Source organism: Hippocampus zosterae, chromosome 5, assembly GCF_025434085.1.
Source record: "Hippocampus zosterae strain Florida chromosome 5, ASM2543408v3, whole genome shotgun sequence".
In the NCBI taxonomy this organism is placed as follows: domain Eukaryota; kingdom Metazoa; phylum Chordata; class Actinopteri; order Syngnathiformes; family Syngnathidae; genus Hippocampus; species Hippocampus zosterae.
In genome coordinates, this window is record NC_067455.1 from 9,456,723 (window position 1) to 9,483,318 (window position 26,596).

The 26,596-nt window shown below is 44.3% G+C and overlaps 1 protein-coding gene and 1 long non-coding RNA gene across 2 annotated transcripts; one reads left to right on the forward strand and one right to left on the reverse strand.

The window, feature by feature from the left end:
- Positions 1-1,696: 1,696 nt before the first annotated feature.
- Positions 1,697-24,629, reverse strand: chrnb2 (cholinergic receptor, nicotinic, beta 2). The gene is made up of 6 exons (XM_052066204.1): positions 22,983-24,629; positions 13,208-13,353; positions 10,532-10,576; positions 8,216-8,325; positions 5,807-6,920; positions 1,697-2,279 (listed from the first exon to the last, which is right to left on the reverse strand). Exons 1-6 carry the CDS (start codon positions 23,053-23,055, stop codon positions 2,130-2,132), a joined length of 1,638 nt encoding a protein of 545 aa, XP_051922164.1. The 5' UTR covers positions 23,056-24,629; the 3' UTR covers positions 1,697-2,129.
- On the forward strand, positions 2,235-4,752 carry LOC127601180 (uncharacterized). Its single transcript, XR_007962501.1, has 3 exons — positions 2,235-2,335; positions 3,007-3,576; positions 3,717-4,752. It is a non-coding gene; the product is annotated as an uncharacterized LOC127601180 (long non-coding RNA).
- Positions 24,630-26,596: the final 1,967 nt, after the last annotated feature.

Consider the following 26,596-nt stretch of genomic DNA (forward strand, 5'->3'; position numbering starts at 1 on the left):
GCGTACAAACACGCCACAGAGACACGTGGTTGAAATAATCTGAACCTACAACCTTTATTAAACTGCCAGTGTTGGGGTGGGGGGTATGCAGGATCTGGGAAGGTGAAGGGAGGCGGGTCTTGGGGGCTTCATTATGGGAGCATCAGTGAGAAGAAAAGGAAAGAGAGTGGACAGGTCATAAAGAGACTCCTCCGTGGCTTCGGGGATCGTCTCCAATTGTCACATCATCCAGAGTAAGCGTGAGAGTCAAAACTCTCACATTTTCATTAGATTTAGTGCCCCCCCCCCCCCCCCCACATATCAGCGATACAATCCTTGCGTGAAAAGCTGACATGTGCTCTTGCTAGGGGCCTACATCACACCATTATAACGTAGCTATGTAATGTATATAACTCGGTCATTTGGCCTCTTTTCGGCTTCTTGTTTGTGAATCTTTTAAGCTGCTGTGACTCATTCGCCAGAGTTGATCCTCTTGTCATGTCCCTCTTGTTTATTGAAAAATTCATTCAGCTGCACTTCCTCCCCTACAGCATGTACCCTGAAGAAAAAAAAGTCTCCCGCTCGTCTGCCGCAGGACGTGCGGTCGATGTGGATCTCCAGTAGTCACTTGCATGAACCGTTTTTCTTTCCCCGTTTGAAAAATCGAACAAGAAGGAAGATGTTAGGAGAGACGATGTCAATAGATGCTTAGCATATGGGGTTGAACGGTATCGGAATGCGAGTGTGCTTAGGTACAATGAAGAGGAGGAGGAGGAAGGGGAGGAATGCAGAGGAAAGGGAGGTGTGGACACGTCAGGAAACAAAAAGAAAGGACGTGCGAGGAACGAGCGAGATAAGTCCGACACGAAGAAGCATCTGATGAAAAGGGCGAGAAAAGACGAAAATATGCAGCTAGGGATGAGAGGACGAGAAAGAGGGGGTTGGAGAAGAGGAGATGAAGGAAAAGAGATAAGGCACAGGAAAAGTAGGCAAGGAAAGAAAAGTGAGGCAAAGAAAGGAAGATGAGGGAACACCGAAAGAAGGAAAGGCAAAATCTCTGAAGGAATGTACGGCAAGGAAAAGAGAGGTTAAAAAAAAGACAGGCAAGGAGATGAAGTTGACGACAAAGAAAAGTAGTGGGGGCGGGGGGAGTCCAGGAAAAAAAGGCAAGATGGTAAAATGAAGGAAAGGAGACCGATGGGGGGGGGGGGGGGGTGGAGGAAAGGTAATTTGACAAAAGGAACACAAGGTAAGAAAAAGAAAACACGTCGAGGAAAGAGAGACATCAGCAAGAGGACAAAGGACAATAAGGCAAAGATCAGAAAAGGAATGAAAGCTTTCGGTAAATAGAGTGAGGAAACGAGTCAAAGAGAGAAAAGGGATGAAACCAAGGAAAAGTGAGGAAAGGAGGCATGGAAAAGGACGAGGAACAACGAACGAGGCAAGGAAGCTGAGGAAAAAGTGTCAGGACAGAAAATGAGGCCGAAGCAACTGGAGAAAAGGACTCTGACATGGCCACTTCAATCAACATCGGTGGACTTGTCTTCTATATGATCTGGAGACACACCAAATGAGCTCCCTTTCCATGTTCACGCTCCTTTTGTTATCAGTCAAACCCATTTACTCCCCGTTGTCCTTTCTGAAATGTCCATTGCCAATAATGAGGAGGTGTGGCTTTCCGGTTCCGTCACTCCATGTCATTTTCTCTCAATCTTCTTTCACATTCGTTAGAGCCTATCGGTCGCTTGAGTTCATCTGTCGTGCACTGATAAGAACATACAATGTCATTTCATGGTGGTCAAATTCGAAATGGACAAGCCGTGATATGCTCGGATCTCCTTCCCGCCTTGTGACCTGACGGCCGGTGGGGGAGGAGGCGAGGGGGTGGAGGGTTCACGAGCCGTTGAAGCGGTCGCGGTGAGGTGGCGAGAACTGAGGGCGAGCGGGCAGAGTCGGTCTGCTAAGGGAAGAAGAGCCTTTTTCCCCTTTCTCTCACAAGAAAAAAAAGTTGCCCCCCCCAAAAAAAAAAAAAAACATCTATAACGGGGCCAAAACTGGTGTTCACATCCTGTCCCTCAGGTCCGCCCCCCCTCCCACTTTACAGGGCGGCGGGGAGCTGTCCCGTCAACGTGATGGTAGCGTGTGGACGGTCAGCCCGGCATGTGGATGGTCTTGGCTGTGTAGTTCTGGAAGAGGGGCTGCATGAACATACCCAAGGTGCCGAACACGCACACAAACACAAAGATCCACAGGAAGAGGCGATCGATCACCATGGCGACGTACTTCCAGTCCTCGCTCACCTGCGGACAAAAGAGGACGAAAGCCAAGTCGGCCTGGGAATTTTCTGCCTTCGAAGGTACAAGTAGGATCAGTTCACGTTGCGAGTCAAAGCCGACATTTTCTCAGCCTTTTCCCTTTGAAGCTAATTCTGTATAAACGGCGCAACAAATACAGGGACAAAGTCAGCATGTCAGTTTTCCGCCTTTGGGGGTAATAATGGAAGCTTCTGCTCTGAACTCATTCAATCCCAGCCATTTTCACTGGAGCAACCCCCTTCAATCCCAGCGTTTTACTGGATTTTGACAGATCTTGCAAGGCCCACAGAATATTTGGTTTGAATGCTATATAATATAATAATTAAATAAAATATTAAATTATTAATATTTAAATTTATTTAAATAAATATTAATAAAACTATATTAAATATAATAAAAAATATAATCATAATATAATTTCCCCAATGTGGGACAAATAAAGGATATCTTATATAACATGGAGCCTACCAAAAATTAAAATTGGACTTTCTTCTTTCAGCAGAAAAAAAATATGTTTCTATCTTTTTCCATTCTTCAGAAATCAGCATTACAGAATGGGTAAGTTTCATGAAAATGGCGATTCCTGGGCAAAAAAGTGGAGAAAAAGAGCTTTTTGTAAAAGCATGCAATTCAATCACGTAAAGCACCACTGCCACCTACTGGTTGCTTTTTTACATGATTTATAATGCAAATGTCTTATTCTCATTCACAGATTCCATCAGGCCCACCTCCTCTGTATGACGCAAAAAAAAAAGACTTTGACGTACAAGTACGTCCTTGGTAGGCGGGGCCTAATTTTAAAAAGACGTACAAGTTGCGCAACGAAAGACTTAAAAGCCGACATGTTCCAGAATTTTCACGTCGCTGTCAATGGCACTGGACGAAGTCATTGCGTACATTTTCTGCTTTTAAAAGGTAGTATTGGAAGCTTCTTTGACATTTTTCCAGCTTTTTCCTCTGAAGCTGTTTTGAGGGGGGGACAAAGTCGACCTCGCCTTAATATCGCACGCCTCTTTCAAACTCCCTTTAAAGGTGACATTTTCCTGACTTTTCCATTGCCACCACTCTACGTAAACAGCACTGACACAATAGAAGGTAGGATGTCAACCTGGCAATTTTCCGTCCTTTGAGGTACTTTCCCAATTTAGAAGCCTCTTAAATACTGCCTGGTTTGTAAAATATGTCATTTTTATGTCTTTTTCCTGTATGGCTGTCTTGGATAAACTACACCGCTGGAGAACGGCGTGACAAAGTCGACCCAGCATTTTTCAACCTTTTGGAGGTAACATCAAAAGCATTTTTTTTACCACTGCCTGTAAAATCATATGATCTGACAATTTTGCGCCTTCAGAGGGTCATGTCAGAAGTGTATTTCACGCCGCCTGTCGAAGCTGACATGTTCACAACTTTTTTCCTGTGCAGCTGCTCTGTATAAATGGGACCGAACTGGAGGGACAAAGTTCACCCAGTAATTTTCCGCCTTCAGAGGAAGGATCAGAAGCCCTTTTAACATCAACTGCAAAAGCCGCAGATTTTTTTTTTCCATGTTGATCGTTACAAATAGCACTGACATGGAATGAGGGTTACAAAGTTGACCCACCGTTGAAGGGTACGGTCAGAATTTATGTGTCGCTGTTTTGTAAAAAAACAGCATTAAAAGTACACCCGGGAATTTAGGGCTCAGATACTACCTCCAAAACTGCATACCCGGGTCGCCTTTGCCCTTCCGTTCCGCATTGGCGCTTTTAACACACAAATGTGAGACAGGAAAATGGCCGTGACAAATAGAATGTTAGCTTCTAAAAGGCACGGGCGGCTCCATTCCGGATCTTCTGTTACGGCTCCCATGCCGCCGATTTCGCAGGATCTCCGCGTGAAAGCGGCTCAACGGATAAACAGAATTCCGTTTTCCCGGGCTTGTCATTTTCTCTCCATCACGATCCTAGCGCCGTGCAGCGCGCGCCTGGTTAATGGAGGTGAGGGGTTAATGCAAGCTGGGACTCGTTCCTCCGCACGACGCTGATGAGGTCTCGTCAGGAGTCAAGGAAGACGGAAAGGACGTGAGAGCGATGGAGGACGGGGAGAGAGAAAGAGAGAGACGGCGACACCCTTCGCTCCGATGAGGACAACGGATGAAGGAGGTGGAGGAGGAGTGTGGGAGGACAGGCGTTGGCATGGCAACGACTGGGACAACCGGGAAAGTTGTCTGGAAGAAGCCTTGAGGTAAAACTCCGGTGAATGCCGTCCCATTTTCATCGTTTCCGACTCCTGCGTGCTCGCGTCATGACACTGTTCTATAATTTCATGACTGTTGAATCTCAAATAGACCGTGATTGCGGTTTTGTATCTGTCTCTTTCGCTTTGGCTACACTGCAAGATTTAGGCTCGTATTAGTCTAATGAGATTCAAAACGAGAACCGTGTCTTCATAATAGCTACTGTAGAATGTCAGTGAATGGAGAGCAGACCTTCGCCAAGATTGCGGCGTTACCAAGAGTGAAAACTATTCACGGTCAACCGCGTTTTTTTTTTTTTTTGTCCACCCAAATGTTAGCAGGCCGCTTCCTGGTTCGGTGGGTTTGACTTGAGACTAAAATCAGAGAGCAAGAGCGAGACCGAAGAGGTTGATGGATGATCGTGAGGGGAAGGCACGAGGGCAGCTGCGACGGTTGGTTAGGGTTCGATTTTACAGGCAAATTAGGGTTTTTTTTCAGTTTTTACTTTCACATTAATCGACCAAGTTTTGCTTACTGGTCCTTCTTCAGGGTTGTCCACGTATGAACCTTTTCAATTTTGGTGCAAAACCAGAGAACGATCAATGAAATTGGGACGAGACCCACTTTTGTGACGTGGAGCACGGCCACCTGAACAGGAATCGAGTCAAAGAGTAAGCACCTTTCAAATTCTGATTTTTTCATTCATTCATCTTCCAAGCCGCTTGATCCTCACTAGGGTTGTGGGGGGTGCTGGAGCCTATCCCAGCCGTCTTTGGGCAGTAGGCGGGGGACACCCTGAATGGGTTGCCAGCCAATCGCAGGGCACACAGAAACGAACAACCATTCGCACTCACACTCACACCTAAGGACAATTTAGAGTTTTCAATCAGCCTGCCATGCATATTTTTGGAATGTGGGAGGAAACCGGAGCACCCGGAGAAAACCCACGCAGGCCAGGGGAGAACATGCAAACTCCACACAGGGAGGCCGGAGCTGGAATCGAACCCGGTACCTCTGCACTGTGAAGCCGACGTGCTAACCACTGGACTACCAGACCGCCCTGATTTTTTCAGTCTGGTGCATTTTTAAGAGTGCTGAGCCCCCGACGGAGGTCTAACTGATTGCCGTTCTAAAAACTTGGCTTTACTTTTGGGATTGGATCTTCTCATCAATACAGTTCTGTGAAAATATTGTGGCAACTGAGTGGATAATATCACCTTGCTTGCTATTTTCAAGTATCAATATTCTTCTCGTGCCTGTTAAAAAAAAAGAAGTATAATAATACTGTAATACTCACACTCTGGTCATCATCCTCGCACTTCATGTGATTGGCGATGAAGCGCACCCCTTCCACAGCCTCCTCGAAACCCGGACAGGCTTGAGCCAGGATGGCCTGACCTCCCGCCGTTTGCTTGGCACGGTTCCCAGAACCGCCCCCCTCCCGGTTCTCTCTCATTCTATTCAGACCGTCCACGGAACCCCCTCCCGTGCTCGCCAGATCCCCTCCAAACTGTTTGACAGACGCTCTGTTGACATAGCAGGTGCAAGGGTCACCGTCCTCCTTGGCAAAGACTCCCGTTGAAGTCCCCCCCGCCGTCCCCGTGCCGCCGCCCAAGCCGAGTCCCACCATCAGGGCCCCCGCCTCCCCGCCGCGCCCGCCCTCCATCCGCTCCTGGGCTCTCCGTCTCTGGCGGAGCCGCTGCCTCTCGCAGCTGTTCCTGGGCTGGCGCATGAAGAGCAAGGCGGGTAGCTTGTTGAGGAAGACGACCTTGACCCACGGGGGCATGGTGTGCGTGGTGGGCGAGCGGTGGTGCACGTTGAGCACGCACACGCTGGTGACGATGGAAAAGGTCACCAAGACCATGGTGAACATCAGGTACTTGCCCACGAGGGGGACATCCAGGGACGTGGGCGGCACGATCTTGGAGATAAGCAGCAGGAAGACGGTGAGCGCCAGGAGCACGGAAATGCACAGCGTCATCTTCTCGCCGCAGTCGGACGGCAGGTAGAAGACCAGAATGGCCAGCGAGGTGATGAGCACGCACGGGATGATGAGGTTGATGGTGTAAAAAAGGGGCTTACGACGGATGACAAAGTCATACGTGATGTCCACGTAGGCCGGGTCGGCGGGGTTCTCGTTCCGCCGACCCGGAAGGGCGATGATGTCCCACTCGCCGCTCGGCGTGAAGTCGTCCATGCTGGCGACGTCGGCGCGAAGCACCAGGTCGATCTCGGTTCGATCGTAGGTCCACGAGCGGAAGCGGAGCGTGCAGTTCTGTTGGTCGAAGGGGAAATGTTTGACCTCGATCTTGCAGGCTGACTTATAGATGGCCGGCGGTAACCAGAAGATGCTGCCGTCGTAGGAGACCACCGCATTGGAATAGAACGACACCTCGTAGACGCCGTCGGCACTGAAAGAAAGGGGAGAAATTGTCAGGTTTCGGTTTGTGACCAGCAGGTGGCACTGTGGGGCTTTTCCCTGGAGCTGCACACCTGTTGGTCGTTATTTTTTTTTTGTGGCTATAAAAGGACTCCCGGCCGACTACTCATTGTCGGGTTGTTGTTTGTTGCTGTTGGTTTCAGTCAGGTTTTGGTCAGCATGATGGGTTTTTGTTTGATACTTTGGACTTTGTTTGTTTTGGATTTAGTTTTCTGAGTTTTAATACAATTCATCAAGTACAACCTGTTCCTCTCTCGTGCCTGCTTTTTGGGGTCCACCACCACCACCACCACGAAACGTGACTGTGAGTTTCTTTGAAACGTCCATCCATCCATTTTCCGATCCGCTTTATCCTCACAAGGGTCGCGCGGGGGGTGCTGGGGGCTATCCCAGCTCTATGATGTTTTTTAATCATTAAAAAAAACGTTTTTTTGTTTTACAAAGTGTCATAAAAGTCATTTGCTTTAAAGCATTTGACACCACAATGGGACCCCAATGCACCGCAAAGAATTTGAATATTATTGTCTATCATCAGCTCAAAAGTGTGAATTTGAGAAAATGACCCCCCCCCCACCCTCCGAGTTAAAGCCCTTTAAATCCTCCCTGACGATTTTTATCTCGCAAGCGAAACTATCTCAATGCCTCTATTGTGAGTAATATTACCGGTCATCAGCATTGAGTTGACCATTTTGAGCGCTTTCATACCGCCCATATTCATGACCAAAGGGTCACTCACGTCACCCTCCACTTCATCTACTCCTGCGTCCTCCTCGACTGGCACTGACAGCAGTGCAACTGGCAAAAATTCTCCTTTTGACTCTACTGGAATGATTAAACAGCAAATACAGGTGTCATGGTGGTGACAGTTTGAGGATGCAATCTTTCTGTTTCCAGTAAGGAGAAATACGCAAACAAATGGGCGCGATAGTAAATGGAAGGCTCGAGCTTGCACAGGTGGTGTCGATGGGTTTTCACGCATGTGCCTGAGCTACTAATCGCTCCAGATGAGCATGCTGGCACCTTACCTAGCAGACCGCCCTCGCACCCCCGACACCCCACCACCACCATGCAGCGAATCCACTTGTGTGTGGCGGTGTATTTGCGTGCGTGCGTTCGGATGGACAAATGTGGTAAAGTGCTTTGACAGCAGTTACCCTGCATGAATGCCCGCCATTTAGCATGTGCTGCTACGAGCATGCATGCACAAGTTTCATCCCTGCCCCCCTTTTTTTCTTTTAATTATTATTATTTTTTTTAAACACTCACTTGTTGTAGAGCACCACGTCAGGCAGCCAGATGTGTTTGGAGGGCAGCCTGACCTTCATCATGCCGTCAAACTCCTCTGGGACCCAAGTCAGGCGATAGTCCTGCCACTCCTGAGAGCCGGTTTACAAAACAAGAGCACACGCACAATGTCACACATCAGCGTGGTGAGGACATCTCGAGAGGCAAGAGGAAAGACTCTCCGTCTCGCCTTCTTTAAATCATCAGGCGGAGCTCGCCGTGATGTCAGCCTGACGAACACGCAGTCGTCCAGTTTACTTTTACAAGGGAGGGTTGAGCACGCAAAACAGTTTGCTTGATTAAATTGTAATTGCGGTGTTGTTATCGCGACATCCTACTTTTCACCTTGGTCAAAATTAGGATGCGTCTTGAACTTGTTGGTGATGTTTTGAGTCGGTCATAGTGGCCAAATGTGAGCGGAATGGACAATACCGAACAAAATTGAGTTGGCAACTCACCAGGCGACCAACTCTCGCGTCCATACCAACTCACTGCAAGAGAAAAACTGTGGACTCCTCATGTTCTCATCAGGGAAGGACATTTAGAGGCTAGCATAAGTTAAACGTCTTTTTAACTTTGACTTTACTGTCCACTGTAGTAAAGTGAGTCCACTGTCCACTGAAAGGGTTAAACAGTAGCGCATTTTTCTTTCTTTTTTTATCTCGTGTAGTTGCAATTTGTGGTTTCTAAAAGTGCCTCAATTGAATTCAATTTACCTGATCATTAAGTGGGGGCTCAAAATAGCTTCATAAATGTAAAATGAAACTGGCTACTGAAAGCAATGACTTGCTGAGTGATCATAAAACCAGAATATAAAAGATATTTTAATTCCGTTTCGTGGAAACTGTTGACGTAACTCTTTTGGAATCCGACAAATGACAGTATTGAGCTTCTCACCCCATGAGCTTCATGTATTTTGTTCATCGCCATTCATCCTGGTTCACGACAGGCGGCCTTGCTTCCGCGGCGGTCTCATCCATTGAGCACCGATGGCCATCTACGCTCGCTTACTTGTCGTAAATCTTTGCCCACGCTCAGCCGTTATTGTGTGCACATTGTGCGTCAGTTTGGAAATAATCCAATCGTGAATTATGTCGAAATGAATTGGTTTTCATGTGTGGATCCATATTTATGTGCACGTTGAACACATTGCCCTAATTTGCTCGTACACTTCGCTGTCAGAAGCAAAACTAAGAAAGGCTGCCACTGCATTTACAGCTCGAGGTGCATTTTCATTATTTTACTGAAATCTAAGACGACAACAATCGTAAATTTAATTTACAAAGTTAAGAGAAACAAATCTTTGCTTTGTTAATTTATCTGATGTACTGTAGAAGATAAATTCAAGCCAGTGGTGTGCAAATTTTTTGGGACTACGGAAGGACTTTGAAATACATTAATTTAATTCGCAGCTGTTTTTGGGCAGTAGGCGGGGTACATCCTGAACAGGTTTCCAACCAACCGCGGGGCTTCGAAATTCTTTAAATTGACTTTAATAAACACACCAAAATCAATCAAGCGAGCAATAATATGTTGTTCATGTTTCCTAGCTTTTTTGAAAAACTGCTACATGACAGTTTTCCGTTTAAGGTGACAAGGCAAAGACTGCCGTTGATGATTTTGGGGTGACCTTAGCCCTACATCCCAGCAGACTATATCCACCCCGGTAAAAAAGAGCAACAAAATGCCACTTCCACATTCAGAACCAAAACAACAACAAACTGTAGTAAACCAACCATTTTCTTTTCAACATTCATGAGGATTATTTGATTATATCTGTAATTTTGCTTCTAAAAATGAATTACCACTATTTACCATCATGTTTTGAAGAGAAATTGTGTTGTCATAATATTTGTCGCTTTGCATATCTAAAAAAAAAAAAGGTAAGGCTCCACTGTACATGAACCAATTTGTTATCGTTATCGTAGCCGTTTCCAATTTTTTCACTTTTAGTATATGTCGCTGCCTGTTGAAAAATGGATGGTGATCCACAAACGGCCCCCGATTCGCAGTTTGGAGACCTTTAAGCATTGACTCTCCAGACATACTGTACATTAAAGGATCAACTTTTAAATTTCACTGGCCTTTCATAGAATTTTTCAGAATTGTTAGTTTTCAAACATTTATTCATTTTGAGCCACTGAATTAATGGGTCGTTGTCATTGTCTATAGACATGCCAACTTTTAATGCGTGGACTTGCTGTGGTTAGACGTGTTGGCTGGCGATGTTCAAATGTTTTCACCTCATTAGAATTAATGTGAGTGCGCATGTTTGTGTATTAAAGAGTGAAGGGTCACCTGTGTCAGCCAGACATTTGTCGTCATCACCTGCTCTCGTTCATGCTGGGGAAGTAGAAGAAGAATAGGAGATACTTGTAACAAACAAACTACATGTTCGGATAATTTTAAAACTATAGTTGGCCCTTTTGTGTGGTGTGTACGGTAGACTACATAAATGTAATTTTCGGTATAAATTTGGACTCTACTGACCAATTACAATCACGCTTGTTTATGAAGTCATTGTATGTGCTTCTGTGTGACAATGTCTTCAAGAACGTCTGACCACAAAGCTGAAAGCTTGTATTTTTGTTTGTTTTGATTTAACCCATCCATCTCAAAAACTGTCAACCACTCTGGTTTCCTAGCTGCTCTGGAACTAGCAAGGGAATGCTAGGCACTAAGCTAATTTGCTGCCTGCGAGTCAGAACCCGATACGAGCTGCGGATGGCTAGCTTACAAGGTGAAACACTATCTTTTCATGGTGGGAATCGGCTCCTTTAAGTTACTAATACTTGCCGCCACAGCAGCAAATAGACTTCACTTATGACAAGTACCACCAGGAGAAGATGGAAAAACCATGCTAACCGCTAATCTAATGTGAGAAGTAGAGTATCAAAACACTGAAAAGATACAGTGCTGTATATGCTTAGATAGGTGGTATAGTACAGAATTGTGTCACAGTGGGGAGAAGTCAACAATGAACAGCAAAGTAGTAAGTAAATTGTCCACAAAGAAAATGATGAAGAAAAAAAACCTGTGACACAGTAGGCACAGCACACACTTCTGAAAAATGAAAATGAATAACTCCATTTCTGCATACATCAGCCAGGAGAAGGGAGCCTATAAGGTCAAAGCTCCAGTAAAATAAAATGTATGACATTTTTGTAATACAAACATTATAAAATAATGAGTTTTAATTTTGACTTTTGATCGAGAAAATAAGTGTCCTGATAAGCCGGATAAGCTGTAGAAAATGGTTGGATGAATGGAGAATAAGTGTTCTCAAAATTACATCTTTTGTTTTTGTTATTTTTCTTTTTTAGTCAGTTTATATCTTGATAGAAAGCAGCCATATCATCCTGCTTTTACTGTATTATTAATATTATCATACATAACATTTTTAAAAAACAAAAAATATATATTTAAATTGTATTTTACGAGGCCCAGACATGACCTCCAAAACTCGCTCAATAGCGCACAAATTCGCCTTGAATACCAATTTTAGCAACCCAAACTCAAAAGGGTGGAGGTGTCTATCAAAACTAGACACATGAAAACAAACTGGACAAAAAAAAACCTCCCCTAAAATTGACAGGAAGTCTGGCATTTTGGTTTGAAGCCGTCGTTTTGGATGAATTCCAGGTCACAGACTGGAATGAACTCCTCAAAGGGAATTCACTCAAATGAGCTTCAATCTCCAGACAAAGCCATTTGATGTGTGCAGAGCATGGTAGCAAAGTTAGATGATTTGCTATAAAATAGGATTATTGTTATAGGGGGGAAACCCCCGAAATACAAAAAGATATTATTTCTGTTTTATTAAATCAGTGGGGTTTAACTTTCTTCGCAAGTATCTTCAATACTGCTCAGAATTCAATCAAAGAGGGGAGATAAGGATTTTAGCCCGGCTAATTAGCACTTAACTTCACATTTCCTGGGATTCACATCATTAGACTGCCTCATTTTCAGCTCTCGCTAGAAGAGATGACCATTAATCACTTTTTGCAGTCGGGAAAATCCATTTAAATGCCATATAGCAGTCGTCAGCGTCCGTGCATGAAGGCTTTCCAGATGTACTTGTTATCTTTGAATGATCACAAAATTAGAGACCGTTTTGTACAGTTCTAATACAGCCTAATTAGGAGAAAACTGGTGGATGTTCCAGTAAGTGGCATAAAAGAAATAATATACCCTAACATTTACATCAAAATGACCACAATCTAATCATCCATGCACAGTGTTCCCATCACATTTTTCACTATAATGGTTGCGTTATTATTCCAAAACGATTTGTAGGCACTTCTTGATTTTGTTTTCAACATTCTTATGTACAAGCTTGCGTATAACTTTACAGCACAGGTCTTAACCTCAAGATCCACATAATTTTCATTTTATGTCGCCTGTTAAAGCTTGCTCTCATTTTTCCTTTATACCTGGACAAAATTAACCATTAAAATGATAAGAACCAAAAGCAGAGTTTGCTGTTGTACTTTCCGAAAAATAAAATATTTTTATTTTTACAAAGCTATTGATTTTGCATTACTAGAGAAAAACTGCATTGTCACCGTCCAAATTAATTTCATGTTTATACAACAATGAAAACAAGTTTGACACTCTTGCTTTCAAAGTTCCACAGTTGAGTGATATTTATTTTAGTATATTCTACTAAATTCTTGGACTAGTTAACCAATTGGTCGACTAGTTGACGAGTCAACTAGACTTTCTACGTTTCAAGTTGACTAGCCGCTAATCACGTTTAGCATCGCGAGCGTCTTCTATTCTGGTCACTTGCTTGTTTGAAAATAATCGTATTGAAGGGATACGGTCAGTGGCGGGAAGTGAGGCTAATACTTCGTAGCCCAAATTTAGAGTGGTGTAAAACATTACTAAATGAATCACGTCATGGATTAATCGATTTCGACTCCATCTTTCATCACATTATCGTGTGGTGCGCTATTCGGGGTGCATTCTCACCACGCTAATGAGTTGTGCTAGCGACACCATGAGCTGCACAGTCACCAGCTCGGAGCCGTTGGTGGCAGGACGGATCAGCTTGTTGTAGTGCGCGGGGTTCAAGAGATGTTCCACCAATCGCTCTTCCGTGTCAGCCCCGAGGCTCCCTGCAATGACAGCACGTAGTTAGCCGCAGCGAAGCACTGCACCACTTAATGTCTGTCCGTCTTTGCATGAAACTGAACCTTCACAAGCGTACACATTAAGCGAGCGCTGATATGTTTCACCGAAAACACCCCCCCCCCCCTTCCTGTCTTCTCACAATCATAATGTCCTCACACTTTCCCTTCTTACTGTCAACAGGGTTACAATCCCAACCCTGAAATCAGAAGCTTTTAACGGCCTAGCGGGAAAACAAACAACTCTTGCGATGACTGATTCACACAGTCGGGGGAGGGGGGGGGGGGGGCATTATGACTCCTTAATGGGATCACACACTTAACTGTGTGTAATAGCATTGTGTTTTCACAAGGAAATTTACAAAAAAAATTGTACTCTTAATAACGTGACCATTTTGCTTTTAACATGATCACTCGAGGTTAGGCTTCCTACTGAATATTTCTACTACCTACTTCCTAATACCAATAATACTTGATGATGTACTTTCAAAACAGCAGAACCAACACTCCACATACTGTTATACTTTGTGATGAAAGCATGGCATATATTTCAACATCATTTATTATTTGTTATTTTATTATTAAATGGTTATTAAAAAAATAACATGCCAGATGATTTGATTTTGCGCAACCAATTGATGATATAATAATTGTGTGAATTATATGCTGTATTAAATATGCCATTTTGCTGATGAGAAAATCTACAATTTGCCACATTTAAAATTAAAAAAGCATTTCCGGTGCAGCAGGATTGTTTCTGTTCCTCCTTGCACTCTCCACTCTTGTTCTGCATGTCACTGCGCATATTCATGTGTATTTTCCTCCCCAGCGTCCGACGGTCCCTTCATCGTTGGTTGGTGCCCTGCAGCACCAAGCCTTGCTCAGCCAAGCAGAATGATAGCCTCTGTCTCGGGATCAATGAGGATGCTCTTCCTGCCCCATCACGCAAGTCCCCTCCTTGCTCTCTCTCTCCTCCCTACTTCCCCCCTTTTTGAACCTTCAGTTCTCTGCAGCCTCTTCCATCCTTTTGCAACATCCGAGACGGCCTGTACGTTCTTGTACTAGCTGTCTCCACCTGGCTCTCCTTCTTCCTGTTATCACCATCTCCGCTGAAAGTATTGCTGACAGACGCTATCCATTTATTAGCCTTTCTCAAGCGAGTACAACATCATCACTACGAGGCCTGTCGACATGTGTGTGTGCAGCATTGGTTTTATTTATGGCATGTGGGTGCCGATATGAATCCAGTTGTGTGCACATATTCACGGGGGAAATAAGCATTACAGAGCCATATGACTAATGTGTAATACTCCCAGAAGCTCAAGGCAATAAAAGCACTGTGAGACAGGAAGGAGGGAGCAGTCCACTTAAACAGTGATAGAGCAGAACACATTCCCTGCATCTCAGTCCTCATCATGTGGCTGATGGAAAATACTTGGAAAGTGTTTTTTATTTTTTATTTTTTTTAAAGAGCGGGGCTGCTGTATGGTGATGATACAACATAGTTCATAGGATGGACAAGGAAGAAGCTATTACTTTTTGGTAAGAATCTGGACAAAATGTGTTGGTCCAAGTATTTATCATCACCTTTTGAGTCACTATGGGATCAATGGAAACTTCTTCCACCACTACAATGATAATGGCACCCCTCTGTTCATCTCCATTGATGAATCAGGAAGTTAACTGTGAACACTACGGTCCCGTCGGCACAAGCAGCCGTTATGGTACAGGAGACGAATTGGTTGTTGACGGAAAACTACATTTATAAAACATTATAGAGCAGCAGTTTTCATCCCACCCCCGAGTGGCCCCCCCATCCCCCATTCTGACGCCAACTCTGAGTCCGGCCAGGCTGTAGTGTAATGTCCTTCGACTCTGAAAGGGCAACGAATGTGCTCGGTCTTTAGGTTTCATTCATGGAAAGCCTTGACAGATTGTGACAAATGTGCGGGAATGTTCCTGCATTCTTGATCAACCGTTAGTCAAAAGAGAAAAGTCCCACGGCCTTTCACAAATACCGTGATAGAAAGTGAGAAAACTTAGCAAAATTTGAAAATGGGCAAAAATAAGAGCCAAAATCCCACAACACCCTGTCATGACCTCCGGGAATGTAGTGTAAATGTAGCCGAACTAACAAACAGATGGACAAACAGTTGAGCCTTGGCGCAGGCCTGCGCTCGTCTGAGAGACAGTTTAGTTGTAGTCCAGGGCTTTATTGTCATGCAAATGCGACAAGGCATTCAGTGTAAATTGGTGCCATTTGGCAAAAGCTGTCATATTTTAAAAAGCGTGGTTTGCGCCGTTGTGGGCGTAAACGCAGCCGTTCGAAGCAGCGCCTGTCATTCCCTTTGAATGTGGCACACTCACATCTGATGCAGCTACACATGCGTGACCACATCATTGTCACTGCTCTTGGCTGCTGTGTCAATAGACAATGTAAGCGGTACCCTTAAATACATAAGCAGTTTGTGATAACGGCTGGCAACTTATATATGATTGTGAACCTCTTGCATCCTTGCAAAATGGCGGTTTGAATCATAGGTTCACGCTACTGTTTCTGTAATGCTAAAAACAATAAAAAGGACGGACCGTCTGTGTGGCTGCGTCACGCTAAAGGCCGAGCGGAGTGCTTGTAATGTGGCTGCAAGCTAAGGTTTGATCCTGCTTGTTCCCCAATGCAAATATTGCAAACTTAATGTGACACTATGAATATTGCAGCAGGACTTCCCATTAGACCACAGAGCGAGAGAACTTACACACCGTCATGCGTGCACAACCAAAACACACACACACACACACACACACACACACACGAGTTGGTTCAAATTATAGCTACGAGTTCTACACAAATATGGGGAAAAAATGAGGGCATATGAGAGTTAAATAGATTTAGACAACAGTGAACATTAAAATCATCGGCCGGGTTGAACTTCTTCTGCTTGTCAGTACAACTGCCAAGGGCGCAACAAGTTTCCAAGCCATGCAAGACATTTTTTAATGCAATGGGGGCTAAAAAAAAAAACAAAAGAAAAAAATAATTTAATTGATAATAATTTAATTGAGGGTTACGTGCTAACCCTGTAGTCCAGTGGTTAGCACGTCGGCTTCACAGTGCGGAGGTACCGGGTTCGATTCCAGCTCCGGCCTCCCTGTGTGGAGTTTGCATGTTCTCCCCGGGCCTGCGTGGGTTTTCTCCGGGTGCTCCGGTTTCCTCCCACATTCCAAAAACATGCGTGGCAGGCTGATTGAACACTCTAAATTGTCCCTAGGTGTGAGTGTGAGCCTGAATGGTTGTTCGTCTCTGTTTGCCCTGCGATTGGCTGGCAACCGATTCAGGGTGTCCCCCGCCTACTGCCCAAAGACAGCTGGGATAGGGTCCAGCACCCCCGCGACCCTAGTGAGGATCAAGCGGCTTGGAAGATGAATGAATGAATTTAATTGAAATAAACCGCTCTGTGAAACAAAACCCGCTGAACAAATAGCAACATCTCATCATACTAGTTTCTCTACAGGAGCCCTCAGGAATAAGATGGAGACTCAATGTTGAACACAAAGACGCATTCGTGTTGGCTTGTTGATATACTGTAAGTATGTTTAGCAAAAACATGTACTGGACCTTTCATGATTAAGATCCTTTTCACCATGGACCTTTTCATTGTAAACATCAATGCACTATTCAAATTGACATCTAATGCACCCTGTAACCCTCAGGTGTCAAACTCAAGGCCCGTGGGCCTGATGTGGCCCACCACATCATTTTAAGTGGCCCACAAAAGCGAATCGAAGATGACAACTTCCATGATGCCTGCTAAAATCTGTACCAAAAATTAATTATAATGTGGCCCGCGACAAAAATGAATTTGACACCGCTGCTGTAACCTGATAACATGATAAGCTGTCCACTGTCGTAACCGCTGTTCCTGAAACGGTCACGACTGTATTTCATTTTCAACGCATCACTGTCCACTTTGAGCTGAAATGAACTTTTCTAATCAAAGCTACTCCCCTCAAAAGCTTCTCACCGCCCTGGGGTGTCACGAATGGTATTGTTGCTACTGCGATGGCTTCACTCTCGAGTTCAGAATCCACATGACGCCTGTCACCACATTTCATGACAATAAAAGTGCATTAAATCTTAATTAACAACCACGTTGCCCAAGTGAAAACTCTTTCTCTTATCTGGTGCTTCTTGCGGGCCGCTTAAGTTTCTATTAAACCTCTGCTCTCCCTCCGCCGCGCTCTCCTAATCTCCTGGGCTAGCATGGCCGCCCATTCGTTCACACGCTCTCACGCACACGTGCGGATTTACTCATTACACACATCTCTTGTGTAGGGTAGCACGTGCAGGCCTGTACGCATTGATGTGATCCCGCTGCAGTGTTTTAGGAGCCACTCCAAAAAGGTTGCCGACGGAAAGTCAATGCAGACACACACACACACACACACGCTGAGCGAGGGGAGGTGGGTGGGGGACTGTTGATTTGCTGCAGAGATCAGTGGTGCAGCAGAGCAGTGATGACAGTCTGACTGACTGAGCAGAACTTGTGGCGGTGATGGGGAAATAATTTGTTGTCTCTTGCACACACACACACACACACAAAAAGAGGAAGGTGTCACAGTGCGACAAACACATTTTTGTTGTCTTTAAAATCAAAAAGTACTGTGCAGCAGCATACCAGGGAACACAAGCAGAATGTTGCCATTGTGGATGGCACATCTGCCTCGTAGTCGACGAAGCCTGAGTTCAAATGTGACTTTGCATGGTCTCTCTGTGCTCCAAGTTTCTTCCTCCAACATACTGTACACGCATCTCAGGTTCATTGAAGCTTTAAATTGTCCGCTGAATGCGAGCGTGAATGGTTGGTGGTCAATATGTGCTTGCAATTGACTGGCGACGCGTCCATGGTGTACTCCTCTCTCAAGTCAGCTACAATGGCACCAGCTCACCCGCGACCCTTAACCCTAACCTTGACAACTCATGTGTACATACTGAGTAGCCAAAAACAAAAACAAATACATGAGCGCAATCCCCATTTTTAAGCTGGAAATACATGTTTAAGCTGGAAATATTTTGAGTTTGTGTCAGCTAAAGATGAAAATAATAAAGTTCTTGAGCTTGCGACAAAGGGTGGAACTGGGAGTTGCCGCTTGGAATTGAAGCGGATTTACATGGGACAGGAGATGTGAGCCAATCTCTTTTTCGTCAATGGACGCTACAGCTTCTTGTTTGCTTTCAAACCTAGCTCATAGCAGACGTGTGCACGTTTTCAGCATGACGTCTTTGATCCAATAGTGAAAAGGACACTTTGAATCTCTCCCCTTTCATCTAGAACTGCTTCTACAACTGCTTCAAACATCAAAGTGTATGCAGAAAAGGATTGCACGACTGTCTGTGTCTCATGTGTTGTGTTCTATTATTTTGTCATTTTATGTTAACTATTCTGTTGACGGAACTTGAACAAAAATTCAACTTTGCATTCAAAGTAAATCAGGATTCGCCGGCATTTTCACCAAGGCGCGGATGCGCTTTCTATGAAAATAGAGCTCGTAGAGTTCATCTTTAGATGCTGGCTGAAATGAAGTCTATTGAAGTCAAAGTACTCGCTTGAAGGCATTCAACTTTGGAGTTTCCGCTCTTTAATCTTGGTGTCATCATGTAGTAACCCTTGCATAAGGTCAACACCCCACCACAGACCTGTTTATTATGCGTGGCCCAGCGGGGGAAAGCGAGAGAGTGGGAGGGAGAGAAGGGGTGGTGTGCATCCCCATACGGCAGCGTGGAAAACAGGTGCTGAAATGCCCTTGAGTGTCCTTGCGCAGACGGCCGCCGCCGCCGCCACTCCATATGTGAGCATTCAACTACGCTAGGATGAAACGTGGCCTGTGTGGGACGCTTAATTTAAAGACTTAATTCTTCCCGCGTGTCTCCCCTGATCACATGTATTCGCCCTGACGAGACGCGGTGGTGCGTTGACGCGTAAAATGTCCCATCCATTTGCCTCGTCTCAGCTCAGCGGGATGCTCCGCCATGCCAGCGCGGCCGCCACCATCATCGCCATTACAAAATTTTATTTTTTTTTATTTTATTATTTTTTAATTTTATTTTTTATAACTACTAAAATGTTATTTTTCATAATTACAAATGTGATTGTGCGTGATTTCAAAGGATGTGTTGCACTTTGAAGGCTTCCCCCATGATTGAGTGGGTGATGCTTTCATGCTTATTGCGAGTATTCCCCCCAAACATGTGTTGGCACATGTTTGTAGTTTGGAAGGATAATCATGTTCATCAGATTTTCACCCTGAAGGAGGAATGACTCATTCTCGCTCTGCTGCTTTGTCAGATGCTGCTGAAAGTCACTTTCAATTTTGGGAGCATCTTATTTCTCCGTTGCACTTGCAAAATCTTAATATTACAGTGATAACTTGACATTGTGTCAGTGCTGACGGAAGGTCAGTGAATTCCTCACTGGCGGATGGCTGTTTTGCTAGCAAAAAGCAGAATGGCGGGTAATTTTGAAAATCTGACGGACGGACCTGTTGACCGTGATAATCAGTCGGGATTTTTTTTTTTGTGTTTCCTGTTTTTGAAGTTTGCTAGAGGCGACACTTACTTTGTGTTGTCCGGTTTGCTTTGTAAGTAATTTTTCCGTTATTTTGTTTGTTTTTTGCTTTATAGTTTTTCGTATTTCTTTGTGTTGTGTTGATGAGCTTCTGTGTTACTATTTTTATTCCTTGTGTCAACCTTCAGCTGTCGCTCTGCCAATCTCTCTTCGTTTAGATTTTTTTAGTGGTCGTAGTATGTGCTTCACACTCAAGGACTTTCGGCATAATTGAACAACTAAAGCTGGACGACAATTGCTGCTACTGGTCACTTAAAAATGGTGGTACGATGATCTTCTTGTTGTTCAAACTTTCTGGACGTGACTAATGTATTGCGTATGCTTTGGCTTCCTGAATTCAGTTTGATGGATTGTAACTCGAGTTTGCTCTCGAAAGAAGTACGGCGTGATGTCGGCGAAGGTCGAGTCTGCGCAACGCTGGCATGCAAACGGGAGTCCAGAAAGTGCTACACTGCAACCCCCCCCCCCCCCCCCCTGGTACAAGCCTCTTGCTGCATCAGAGCTGTAACAGAAGACGTATTCCGCTTCTTCCAAAGGATCCAGCGAAGCGGGATAACGCGGCGGCTGTGTGCACTTTCACACAGCGACACACCATCCTGTAATCTGATAATTAGATGACATCATTGCCAGCTTCCGATGTGTCCAAGTTGCTCTCAATGCAACGTGTGGGGAGAGAAAAATGACGTGTCAGGTGCTTAAAATTTCCTTCTGCACAGGTGGCAAGCTCGACATCCTTTCCGTTGCTAGTCTACCCTTGTTGGTGCTGTCTTTCATTTCTTTTCTTCAATTTTCCATGAAGGCAATTAAGTCAAGTGCCATTCTTGTATTTAAAGTTGTCCAAAATGTCTCTGCTAGCATGACAAATTGGCCACTCAGCGGGCTTGCCAAGCTCCTGATTGGTCGATTTAAGAGCTGTGTCCCAGTCCAGGTAGAGCATGGATGTAACTCCTGAACACGATTCCCTAAGGCCCAATTAAGGGGATGCCCTTTTCACTCAGTGCCAGTCAGTCGTTCGACTTGAAACAACAAAGAGGGAGTATCATTTCTATGCACCTCTTACAACAAGTACCGGTACTCCCAAAGTGCATTAAGCCTGCATGTATCTACTGCTATCCAGGGGTGATTCTAGGATCAGAGGTTTTTGATGCTACAAATGGATGTTGAAGTCAGTGATGGGGGATGTCCGGGGTGGGAGGGCGGGTTGCGTCAGGCATTGCCGGGTGAAATTTAGCGCATAGTAAATCATGTTGTCTGTGGTTTTACACACACACGTCAGTTAGCTAGACTATCAAAGCTAGCAGCTTTGATATTAACACATGCACATCATGTGCATTTGCTCATTCTGACCAAAAAGGACAGTAGACGGTCGACTGGTTGGTCTACCTGTAATGTTTCCGAGGTTCCTTGCAAAACGATTGAACGGTAAATGTAACCTTCTAATGATAATGTGCTGGTATTGAGTGGTAAAAGGTAAAAAAAAAGCCACATATCTTTGTTAAAGAAAGTTACATTTATACCTTCAATCCAATGGGAGGAGTGAGCAGGACCAAACCATTTTTTAAGCAAAAGGAGGTGTAATGCATTTTGGTTGGTAATGTTACATTTCAAAAAATGCTCTGTTTTTTGAACAGGTTTCTAGTTTGTTAAAAAGAGAGATCTCTAAATTTTTGACAGCGCTTGGATTCTACTTAGGGGTGCTGATACACCCTTAAAAATGAGCTAGATATGTCAATGCTGCTGTACCATTATTTCCTGTATTTACAGTACCAAGTGTCATTTGTCCTTGATGACACGAAGCTGTCTCGCTCAACCTGCCTCTGATTGACCTGCCCACTCAAGTCCGAGCCCTCCGTGTTAATGAGAGACACAGAATGGAAGAATGTGTGGGAGGGCGATAACGTGTTCTATTTTAAAAGGTAAAATAACTTCACATATACTCTGATGCTATTAGTTCTAGCAATATGTACAATGCATTCCCAGTGTGACTATACCTCTGAAATAAAAACATGACCAAAAAAACCCATTAAAAATTGTGTAATTATGTTTTTTTTTTTAACAAAATAAATACATTATATTAAATGCAAAACAAAACTATATTTTTTTACTGTTTTTAATATATCTGTTACTTGTTTTTTATGAAATTTTATTTGGGTAATCTGGGACCGATCATTTGAACTGACTACCTTACATCAGATGAAAATAAAAATTAATTTACTTAATATTTTTTAAACAAATGATATTGATGATGAACACATTACAAATCCATTATAAGTTCTTGAATATTTTTAATATATCATAAATGAATTGAACCTATAAATGTAGTGTAAATCAAAATGGCAAATATATTTTAAAATATTTATCATATTACAAATGGATTGAGCACTGTGATTGCATATTGGGAAATACATGACTTGAAATAAAACGTATCGATTAAAAATCCATATAACCATGTTGAATAAAAATACAGCTGTGCTATTTTCAACATATTGCAAATGTATCAAACGCGACAAAATATTTGTTAAATAGACGCTATTGCTAACAAGCCAAAGAGCGTTAAACACTTCTGAAAATAAATATAAAAAATACGTTCTAAATAAAGATCGACATTTGAGTTTTATTAAAGATAAAAAAAAATGTTCAAGATATCACAAGTTATGCTAAATACACTGAACATATTGCCACTCTCTCCAAATGCATTTAAAACATTTTTAGTCAGTGTATTGAAAGCCTCATTAATAAATCAATGCTGGGATATTTTTGTGGCACTGTGTCACTGGATCCACATTAAAAGTGACAGTGCATTTCTAGCGTGTGCCTCCTATGGTGGTTTTTCCACCACCATATACTGTACATAATGAGTGATGCGTGGCGCTCCGTGGGAAAAAAATGGTGACTCCTCTTCCTCTCTTCCAAAACATTCCACACTGACTCCACAGACGGAAGCCTTGAATTTATAAACGGATGGAGGTACGAACGCGCGCACGACTTACTCACCTCTCGCAATGGCGAGCAGCGCCAGCAGCAACATCAGCAGCCAGCCTTCCTCCATCATCCTCATCCTCACCATCCCCAGCCCGAAAGGTGTTCAACGAGGACCGCGGAGAATCCTCCTCTCCCTCCTCTCGTCCTTTCTTCCTTCTCTTCTTCCTCACGACCCAAACGTCCCTTCAGCGGCTACCTGGCACCGTGACGTCATGGTGAGCTCCTGCGCCGACGATGGAGGACCACCAAGAGGGGAGAGGACGCGTGGAAATCGTCTCGCTGGGGTCCGCAGGTGAGCTCCAACTCGCGGGTCGTGCTCCGACGGGTGAGTGGGGAGGGAGCGAGCGAGTGAGGGAGGGAGGGATGGAAGTGGTCTGCGGAGGAGTGGCGGAAAGGGGTGCATGTGGTTCCTCGCCCCCTCCCTCTCCGCAGCGCGGCTAACGACGCCTTCCTCACGCAAAGTCGCTTGTTCAATATGCAGCCACGCCAGACAAAACATTCGGTACATCCGCGCCAAGTAACAAAAAAATTTCAAATCTCAGTTTTGGCCTGCATGTATGTAGTTTGCAAGTATTCTCTGGGTTTTGTGGCTTCTGCCAATGTCCCAAATACATGCATGTTAAATGAATGGGAAAACTCTCAGCGAGTGGCTGGCAACCATTCAAATGTGTAACCCCAACTACCGGGCCGCGGACCGGCACCAGTCCTTGGATCATTTGGTACCAGGCCGCACAGAAAGAAGAAATAACTTCCCCTATTTCCGTTTTATTTATTTCGAACTCTGAAATATGTTTTATTTTGAAAAATTATCGGATCCCCTGTTACATCCGTCTACAGCATGTCACTCTTGACGCAGATCAAGGCGCGCGTCTCGGTCACGTGATAGGTTGACGCTTAAATGAAACTAGCTAGCAAAATTAATAAAAAACAAACTTAGTTTTTACTGTGTTTGATGAATCCACACAGTGTCAGATGATACCAAATCTGTGAATAAAGGGAAGAATATGTCTGAAAATGTATTGAATATTGATTGACTTTAAGTAGGGTTACACTAGTCTACAATTTTTAAAAACACAATTCTTGGCCCCACAGAAAGATTTGGTTTTGTTGTGTCCTCCAGCTAATTCCCCTTTTCACTTGTCCTTTTGCTCAGAGCAGAGCTAGTAAATGTGCGTTATGAGGAGGTTGAATAAGGTGGTGTTTCCAGAGCAGGTCAGTGGTGAGTCAGAATGTGATCCATGCGGAACGAGTGATAGAAGGGCGTAAAAAGACAACAAAGTGCGGGAAGGAGGAAGAAGGGAGGGGAGGAGGCGGTTGCCGAGGTGATGAAAACAAATCAGAAAATCCACAGGAGGTATGCGACCCGTTTCACCTTGACTGTTATATTACTTGCATCATGCATACACACATGGACAGTTGCACAGGTACGCACGCATGCACACACACTCGCACAGACACAGGCATGCAAATGTGCATGGCCACGCTTTCGCAGTAATGTCCTCCCTTCTTGTGCTATCTTTATCCACACTTCCTTCCCTCTTGCCCTCTCCTGTGCGGTGAATGAGCTGACCTGACAGTGCTCCTCCTCTGCACTGAGTGCTGCTGTGAGTCTCTCGCTGAATTATTTAAAAGCTGGGACCCCCACGAGTGCTTGTCTTCCCCCAGCACCCTCCCTCCCTCCCTCCCTCCTCTTTGCATTCCTTTGCTCTGTCCCTTTTTCTTCCCTCGCTGTCACTCCGTCCGTATGCCTTGTATCAATCTAATTGTTGAGTCTATGAAAGTAAATAGCAGCCATGATCCTGAGTGGATTCATGAATGTACTATAGTGGGTTGATTGACAGCATTCATACGAAGGATGGTTGGCGCATGCAAAAACTAGCTCCAACTTTACGCAGGCGGACAGATGTGCAGCTGATTTACTAAACAGGATACCGCTCCACAACCTAGTCACGGTCTGAGAGCCATTTCGTGCCTGGCCACACAGATACTGCAAATGTATCATTTGTCTGCAGTGTATATGCCACAAATGTACACTACAGTGATCCCTCGCTACTTCGCGGTTCGTTTCTCGCGGGTTCAGTGCATCGCGGATTTTTTCAAACGTATTTAAAAATGTATATACAGGTATATATATATATATATATATATATATATATATATATATATATATATATATATATATATATATATATATATATATTTGTACATATACATGGAGTACAGTACTGTATATGTTGCTCTGTGACTCGCTGTTGTTTTGCAGCTTCTCGCGGACCGTTTGCCGACTTAAAACAAAAAATTAACCTGTTTATGTTAATTGGACGCTACTTCGCGGATTTTCGTTTATCGTGGGTGGTTTTGGTCCCCATTAACGCAATAAACGAGGGATTATTGTATTACCCATTCGTGAATATTCTGCAGATTCCCCACTTCTCCACAGTCAACCAATGGGTGCCGGTCTCATGGTTCTAGTAGAGTATACGTTTCAAACGGCAATATCACTGGAGCATGAATATTTTTCTGCCAGAAATACCAGTCCCCCCCCCCCCCCCCCCCCCCAAAAAAAAGTTGGGGACAGCTGACCAACACATATAAATAATGATACACTTCATTAACAATGGTTGACAGAAGTCGAAGGGGGTGCGGGGTGGATGCTTGGGGGGGCCCCCGTTGGCATCCTTCCTGTGCACGCATCTGATATTTGGTAAGAATTTTCAAAGTTTACTTTACAGTCTTTAAATGTCCAAAAGTTTCGGTTCTCCAGTTCTTGATTCGAATGTCAGCCCAGTCCTGTTTCATAGTTTGCAGCTTTAGACCATTTGAAACTCTCTATACATTTTAGTTATTTTCAAAATCCTATTATAACAATAACTGATGCAGATGAGACTAGCAATACAATCTGAGCACACTGTGCAAATTCACTGGATTGAGGAAGGCATAAATGGCACGGCCTATTCCCGTGGGGGGCCTCTTGTTTGCTGTGACCTACTTCGTGGCTTTTAATTAGGCGGCCTGACCACGACGCATTACACAGATGGTAGGAGAGGTGATGCTCCGTGGTGTCTGCTCGTTGTGTAACGTTCGAGACCCGCCCGCGGGGTGCGGTAGAACGGCCGACAGTAGCGCGTATGAACCTGAACATCTGACATATATTTACTTGTCTTTGACCTCAAATTAGAGGCGCTGCACTCCAATTGCCAAGTCAAACAAACACACTAATTCCTGGATGCGCTCTGACATCGCATGCCGTGTCGCTGATGCCAACGTGCATCGCCACTCGAGTCCCGGTTATTCATAGCTGCTTTTATACATCGCGGTCTGTGTATCTCCTCCCTCCCTGAAGAGATGGCTCGACCTCACTCTCACTAATCGCCATGGCAACCTGGTAATCCCTCTCTCTTTTCTACACATACGTTGCTGAGACAGTCATGCAAACCTGAGTTTACTTGTGTGTTGACAAGAACGCAGAGATGGTTTAAAATAGTGCGAATATGCTTTGACGCTTGCATTTCATGTGAGCACGTTTGTGGTTATGACTTGGAAGTGTATTACTATTCCCTCTAAAACACACACACTACCGAAACGCTCCCATACACAAGACTGTAAAGTAAAGCTGTCATACGCAA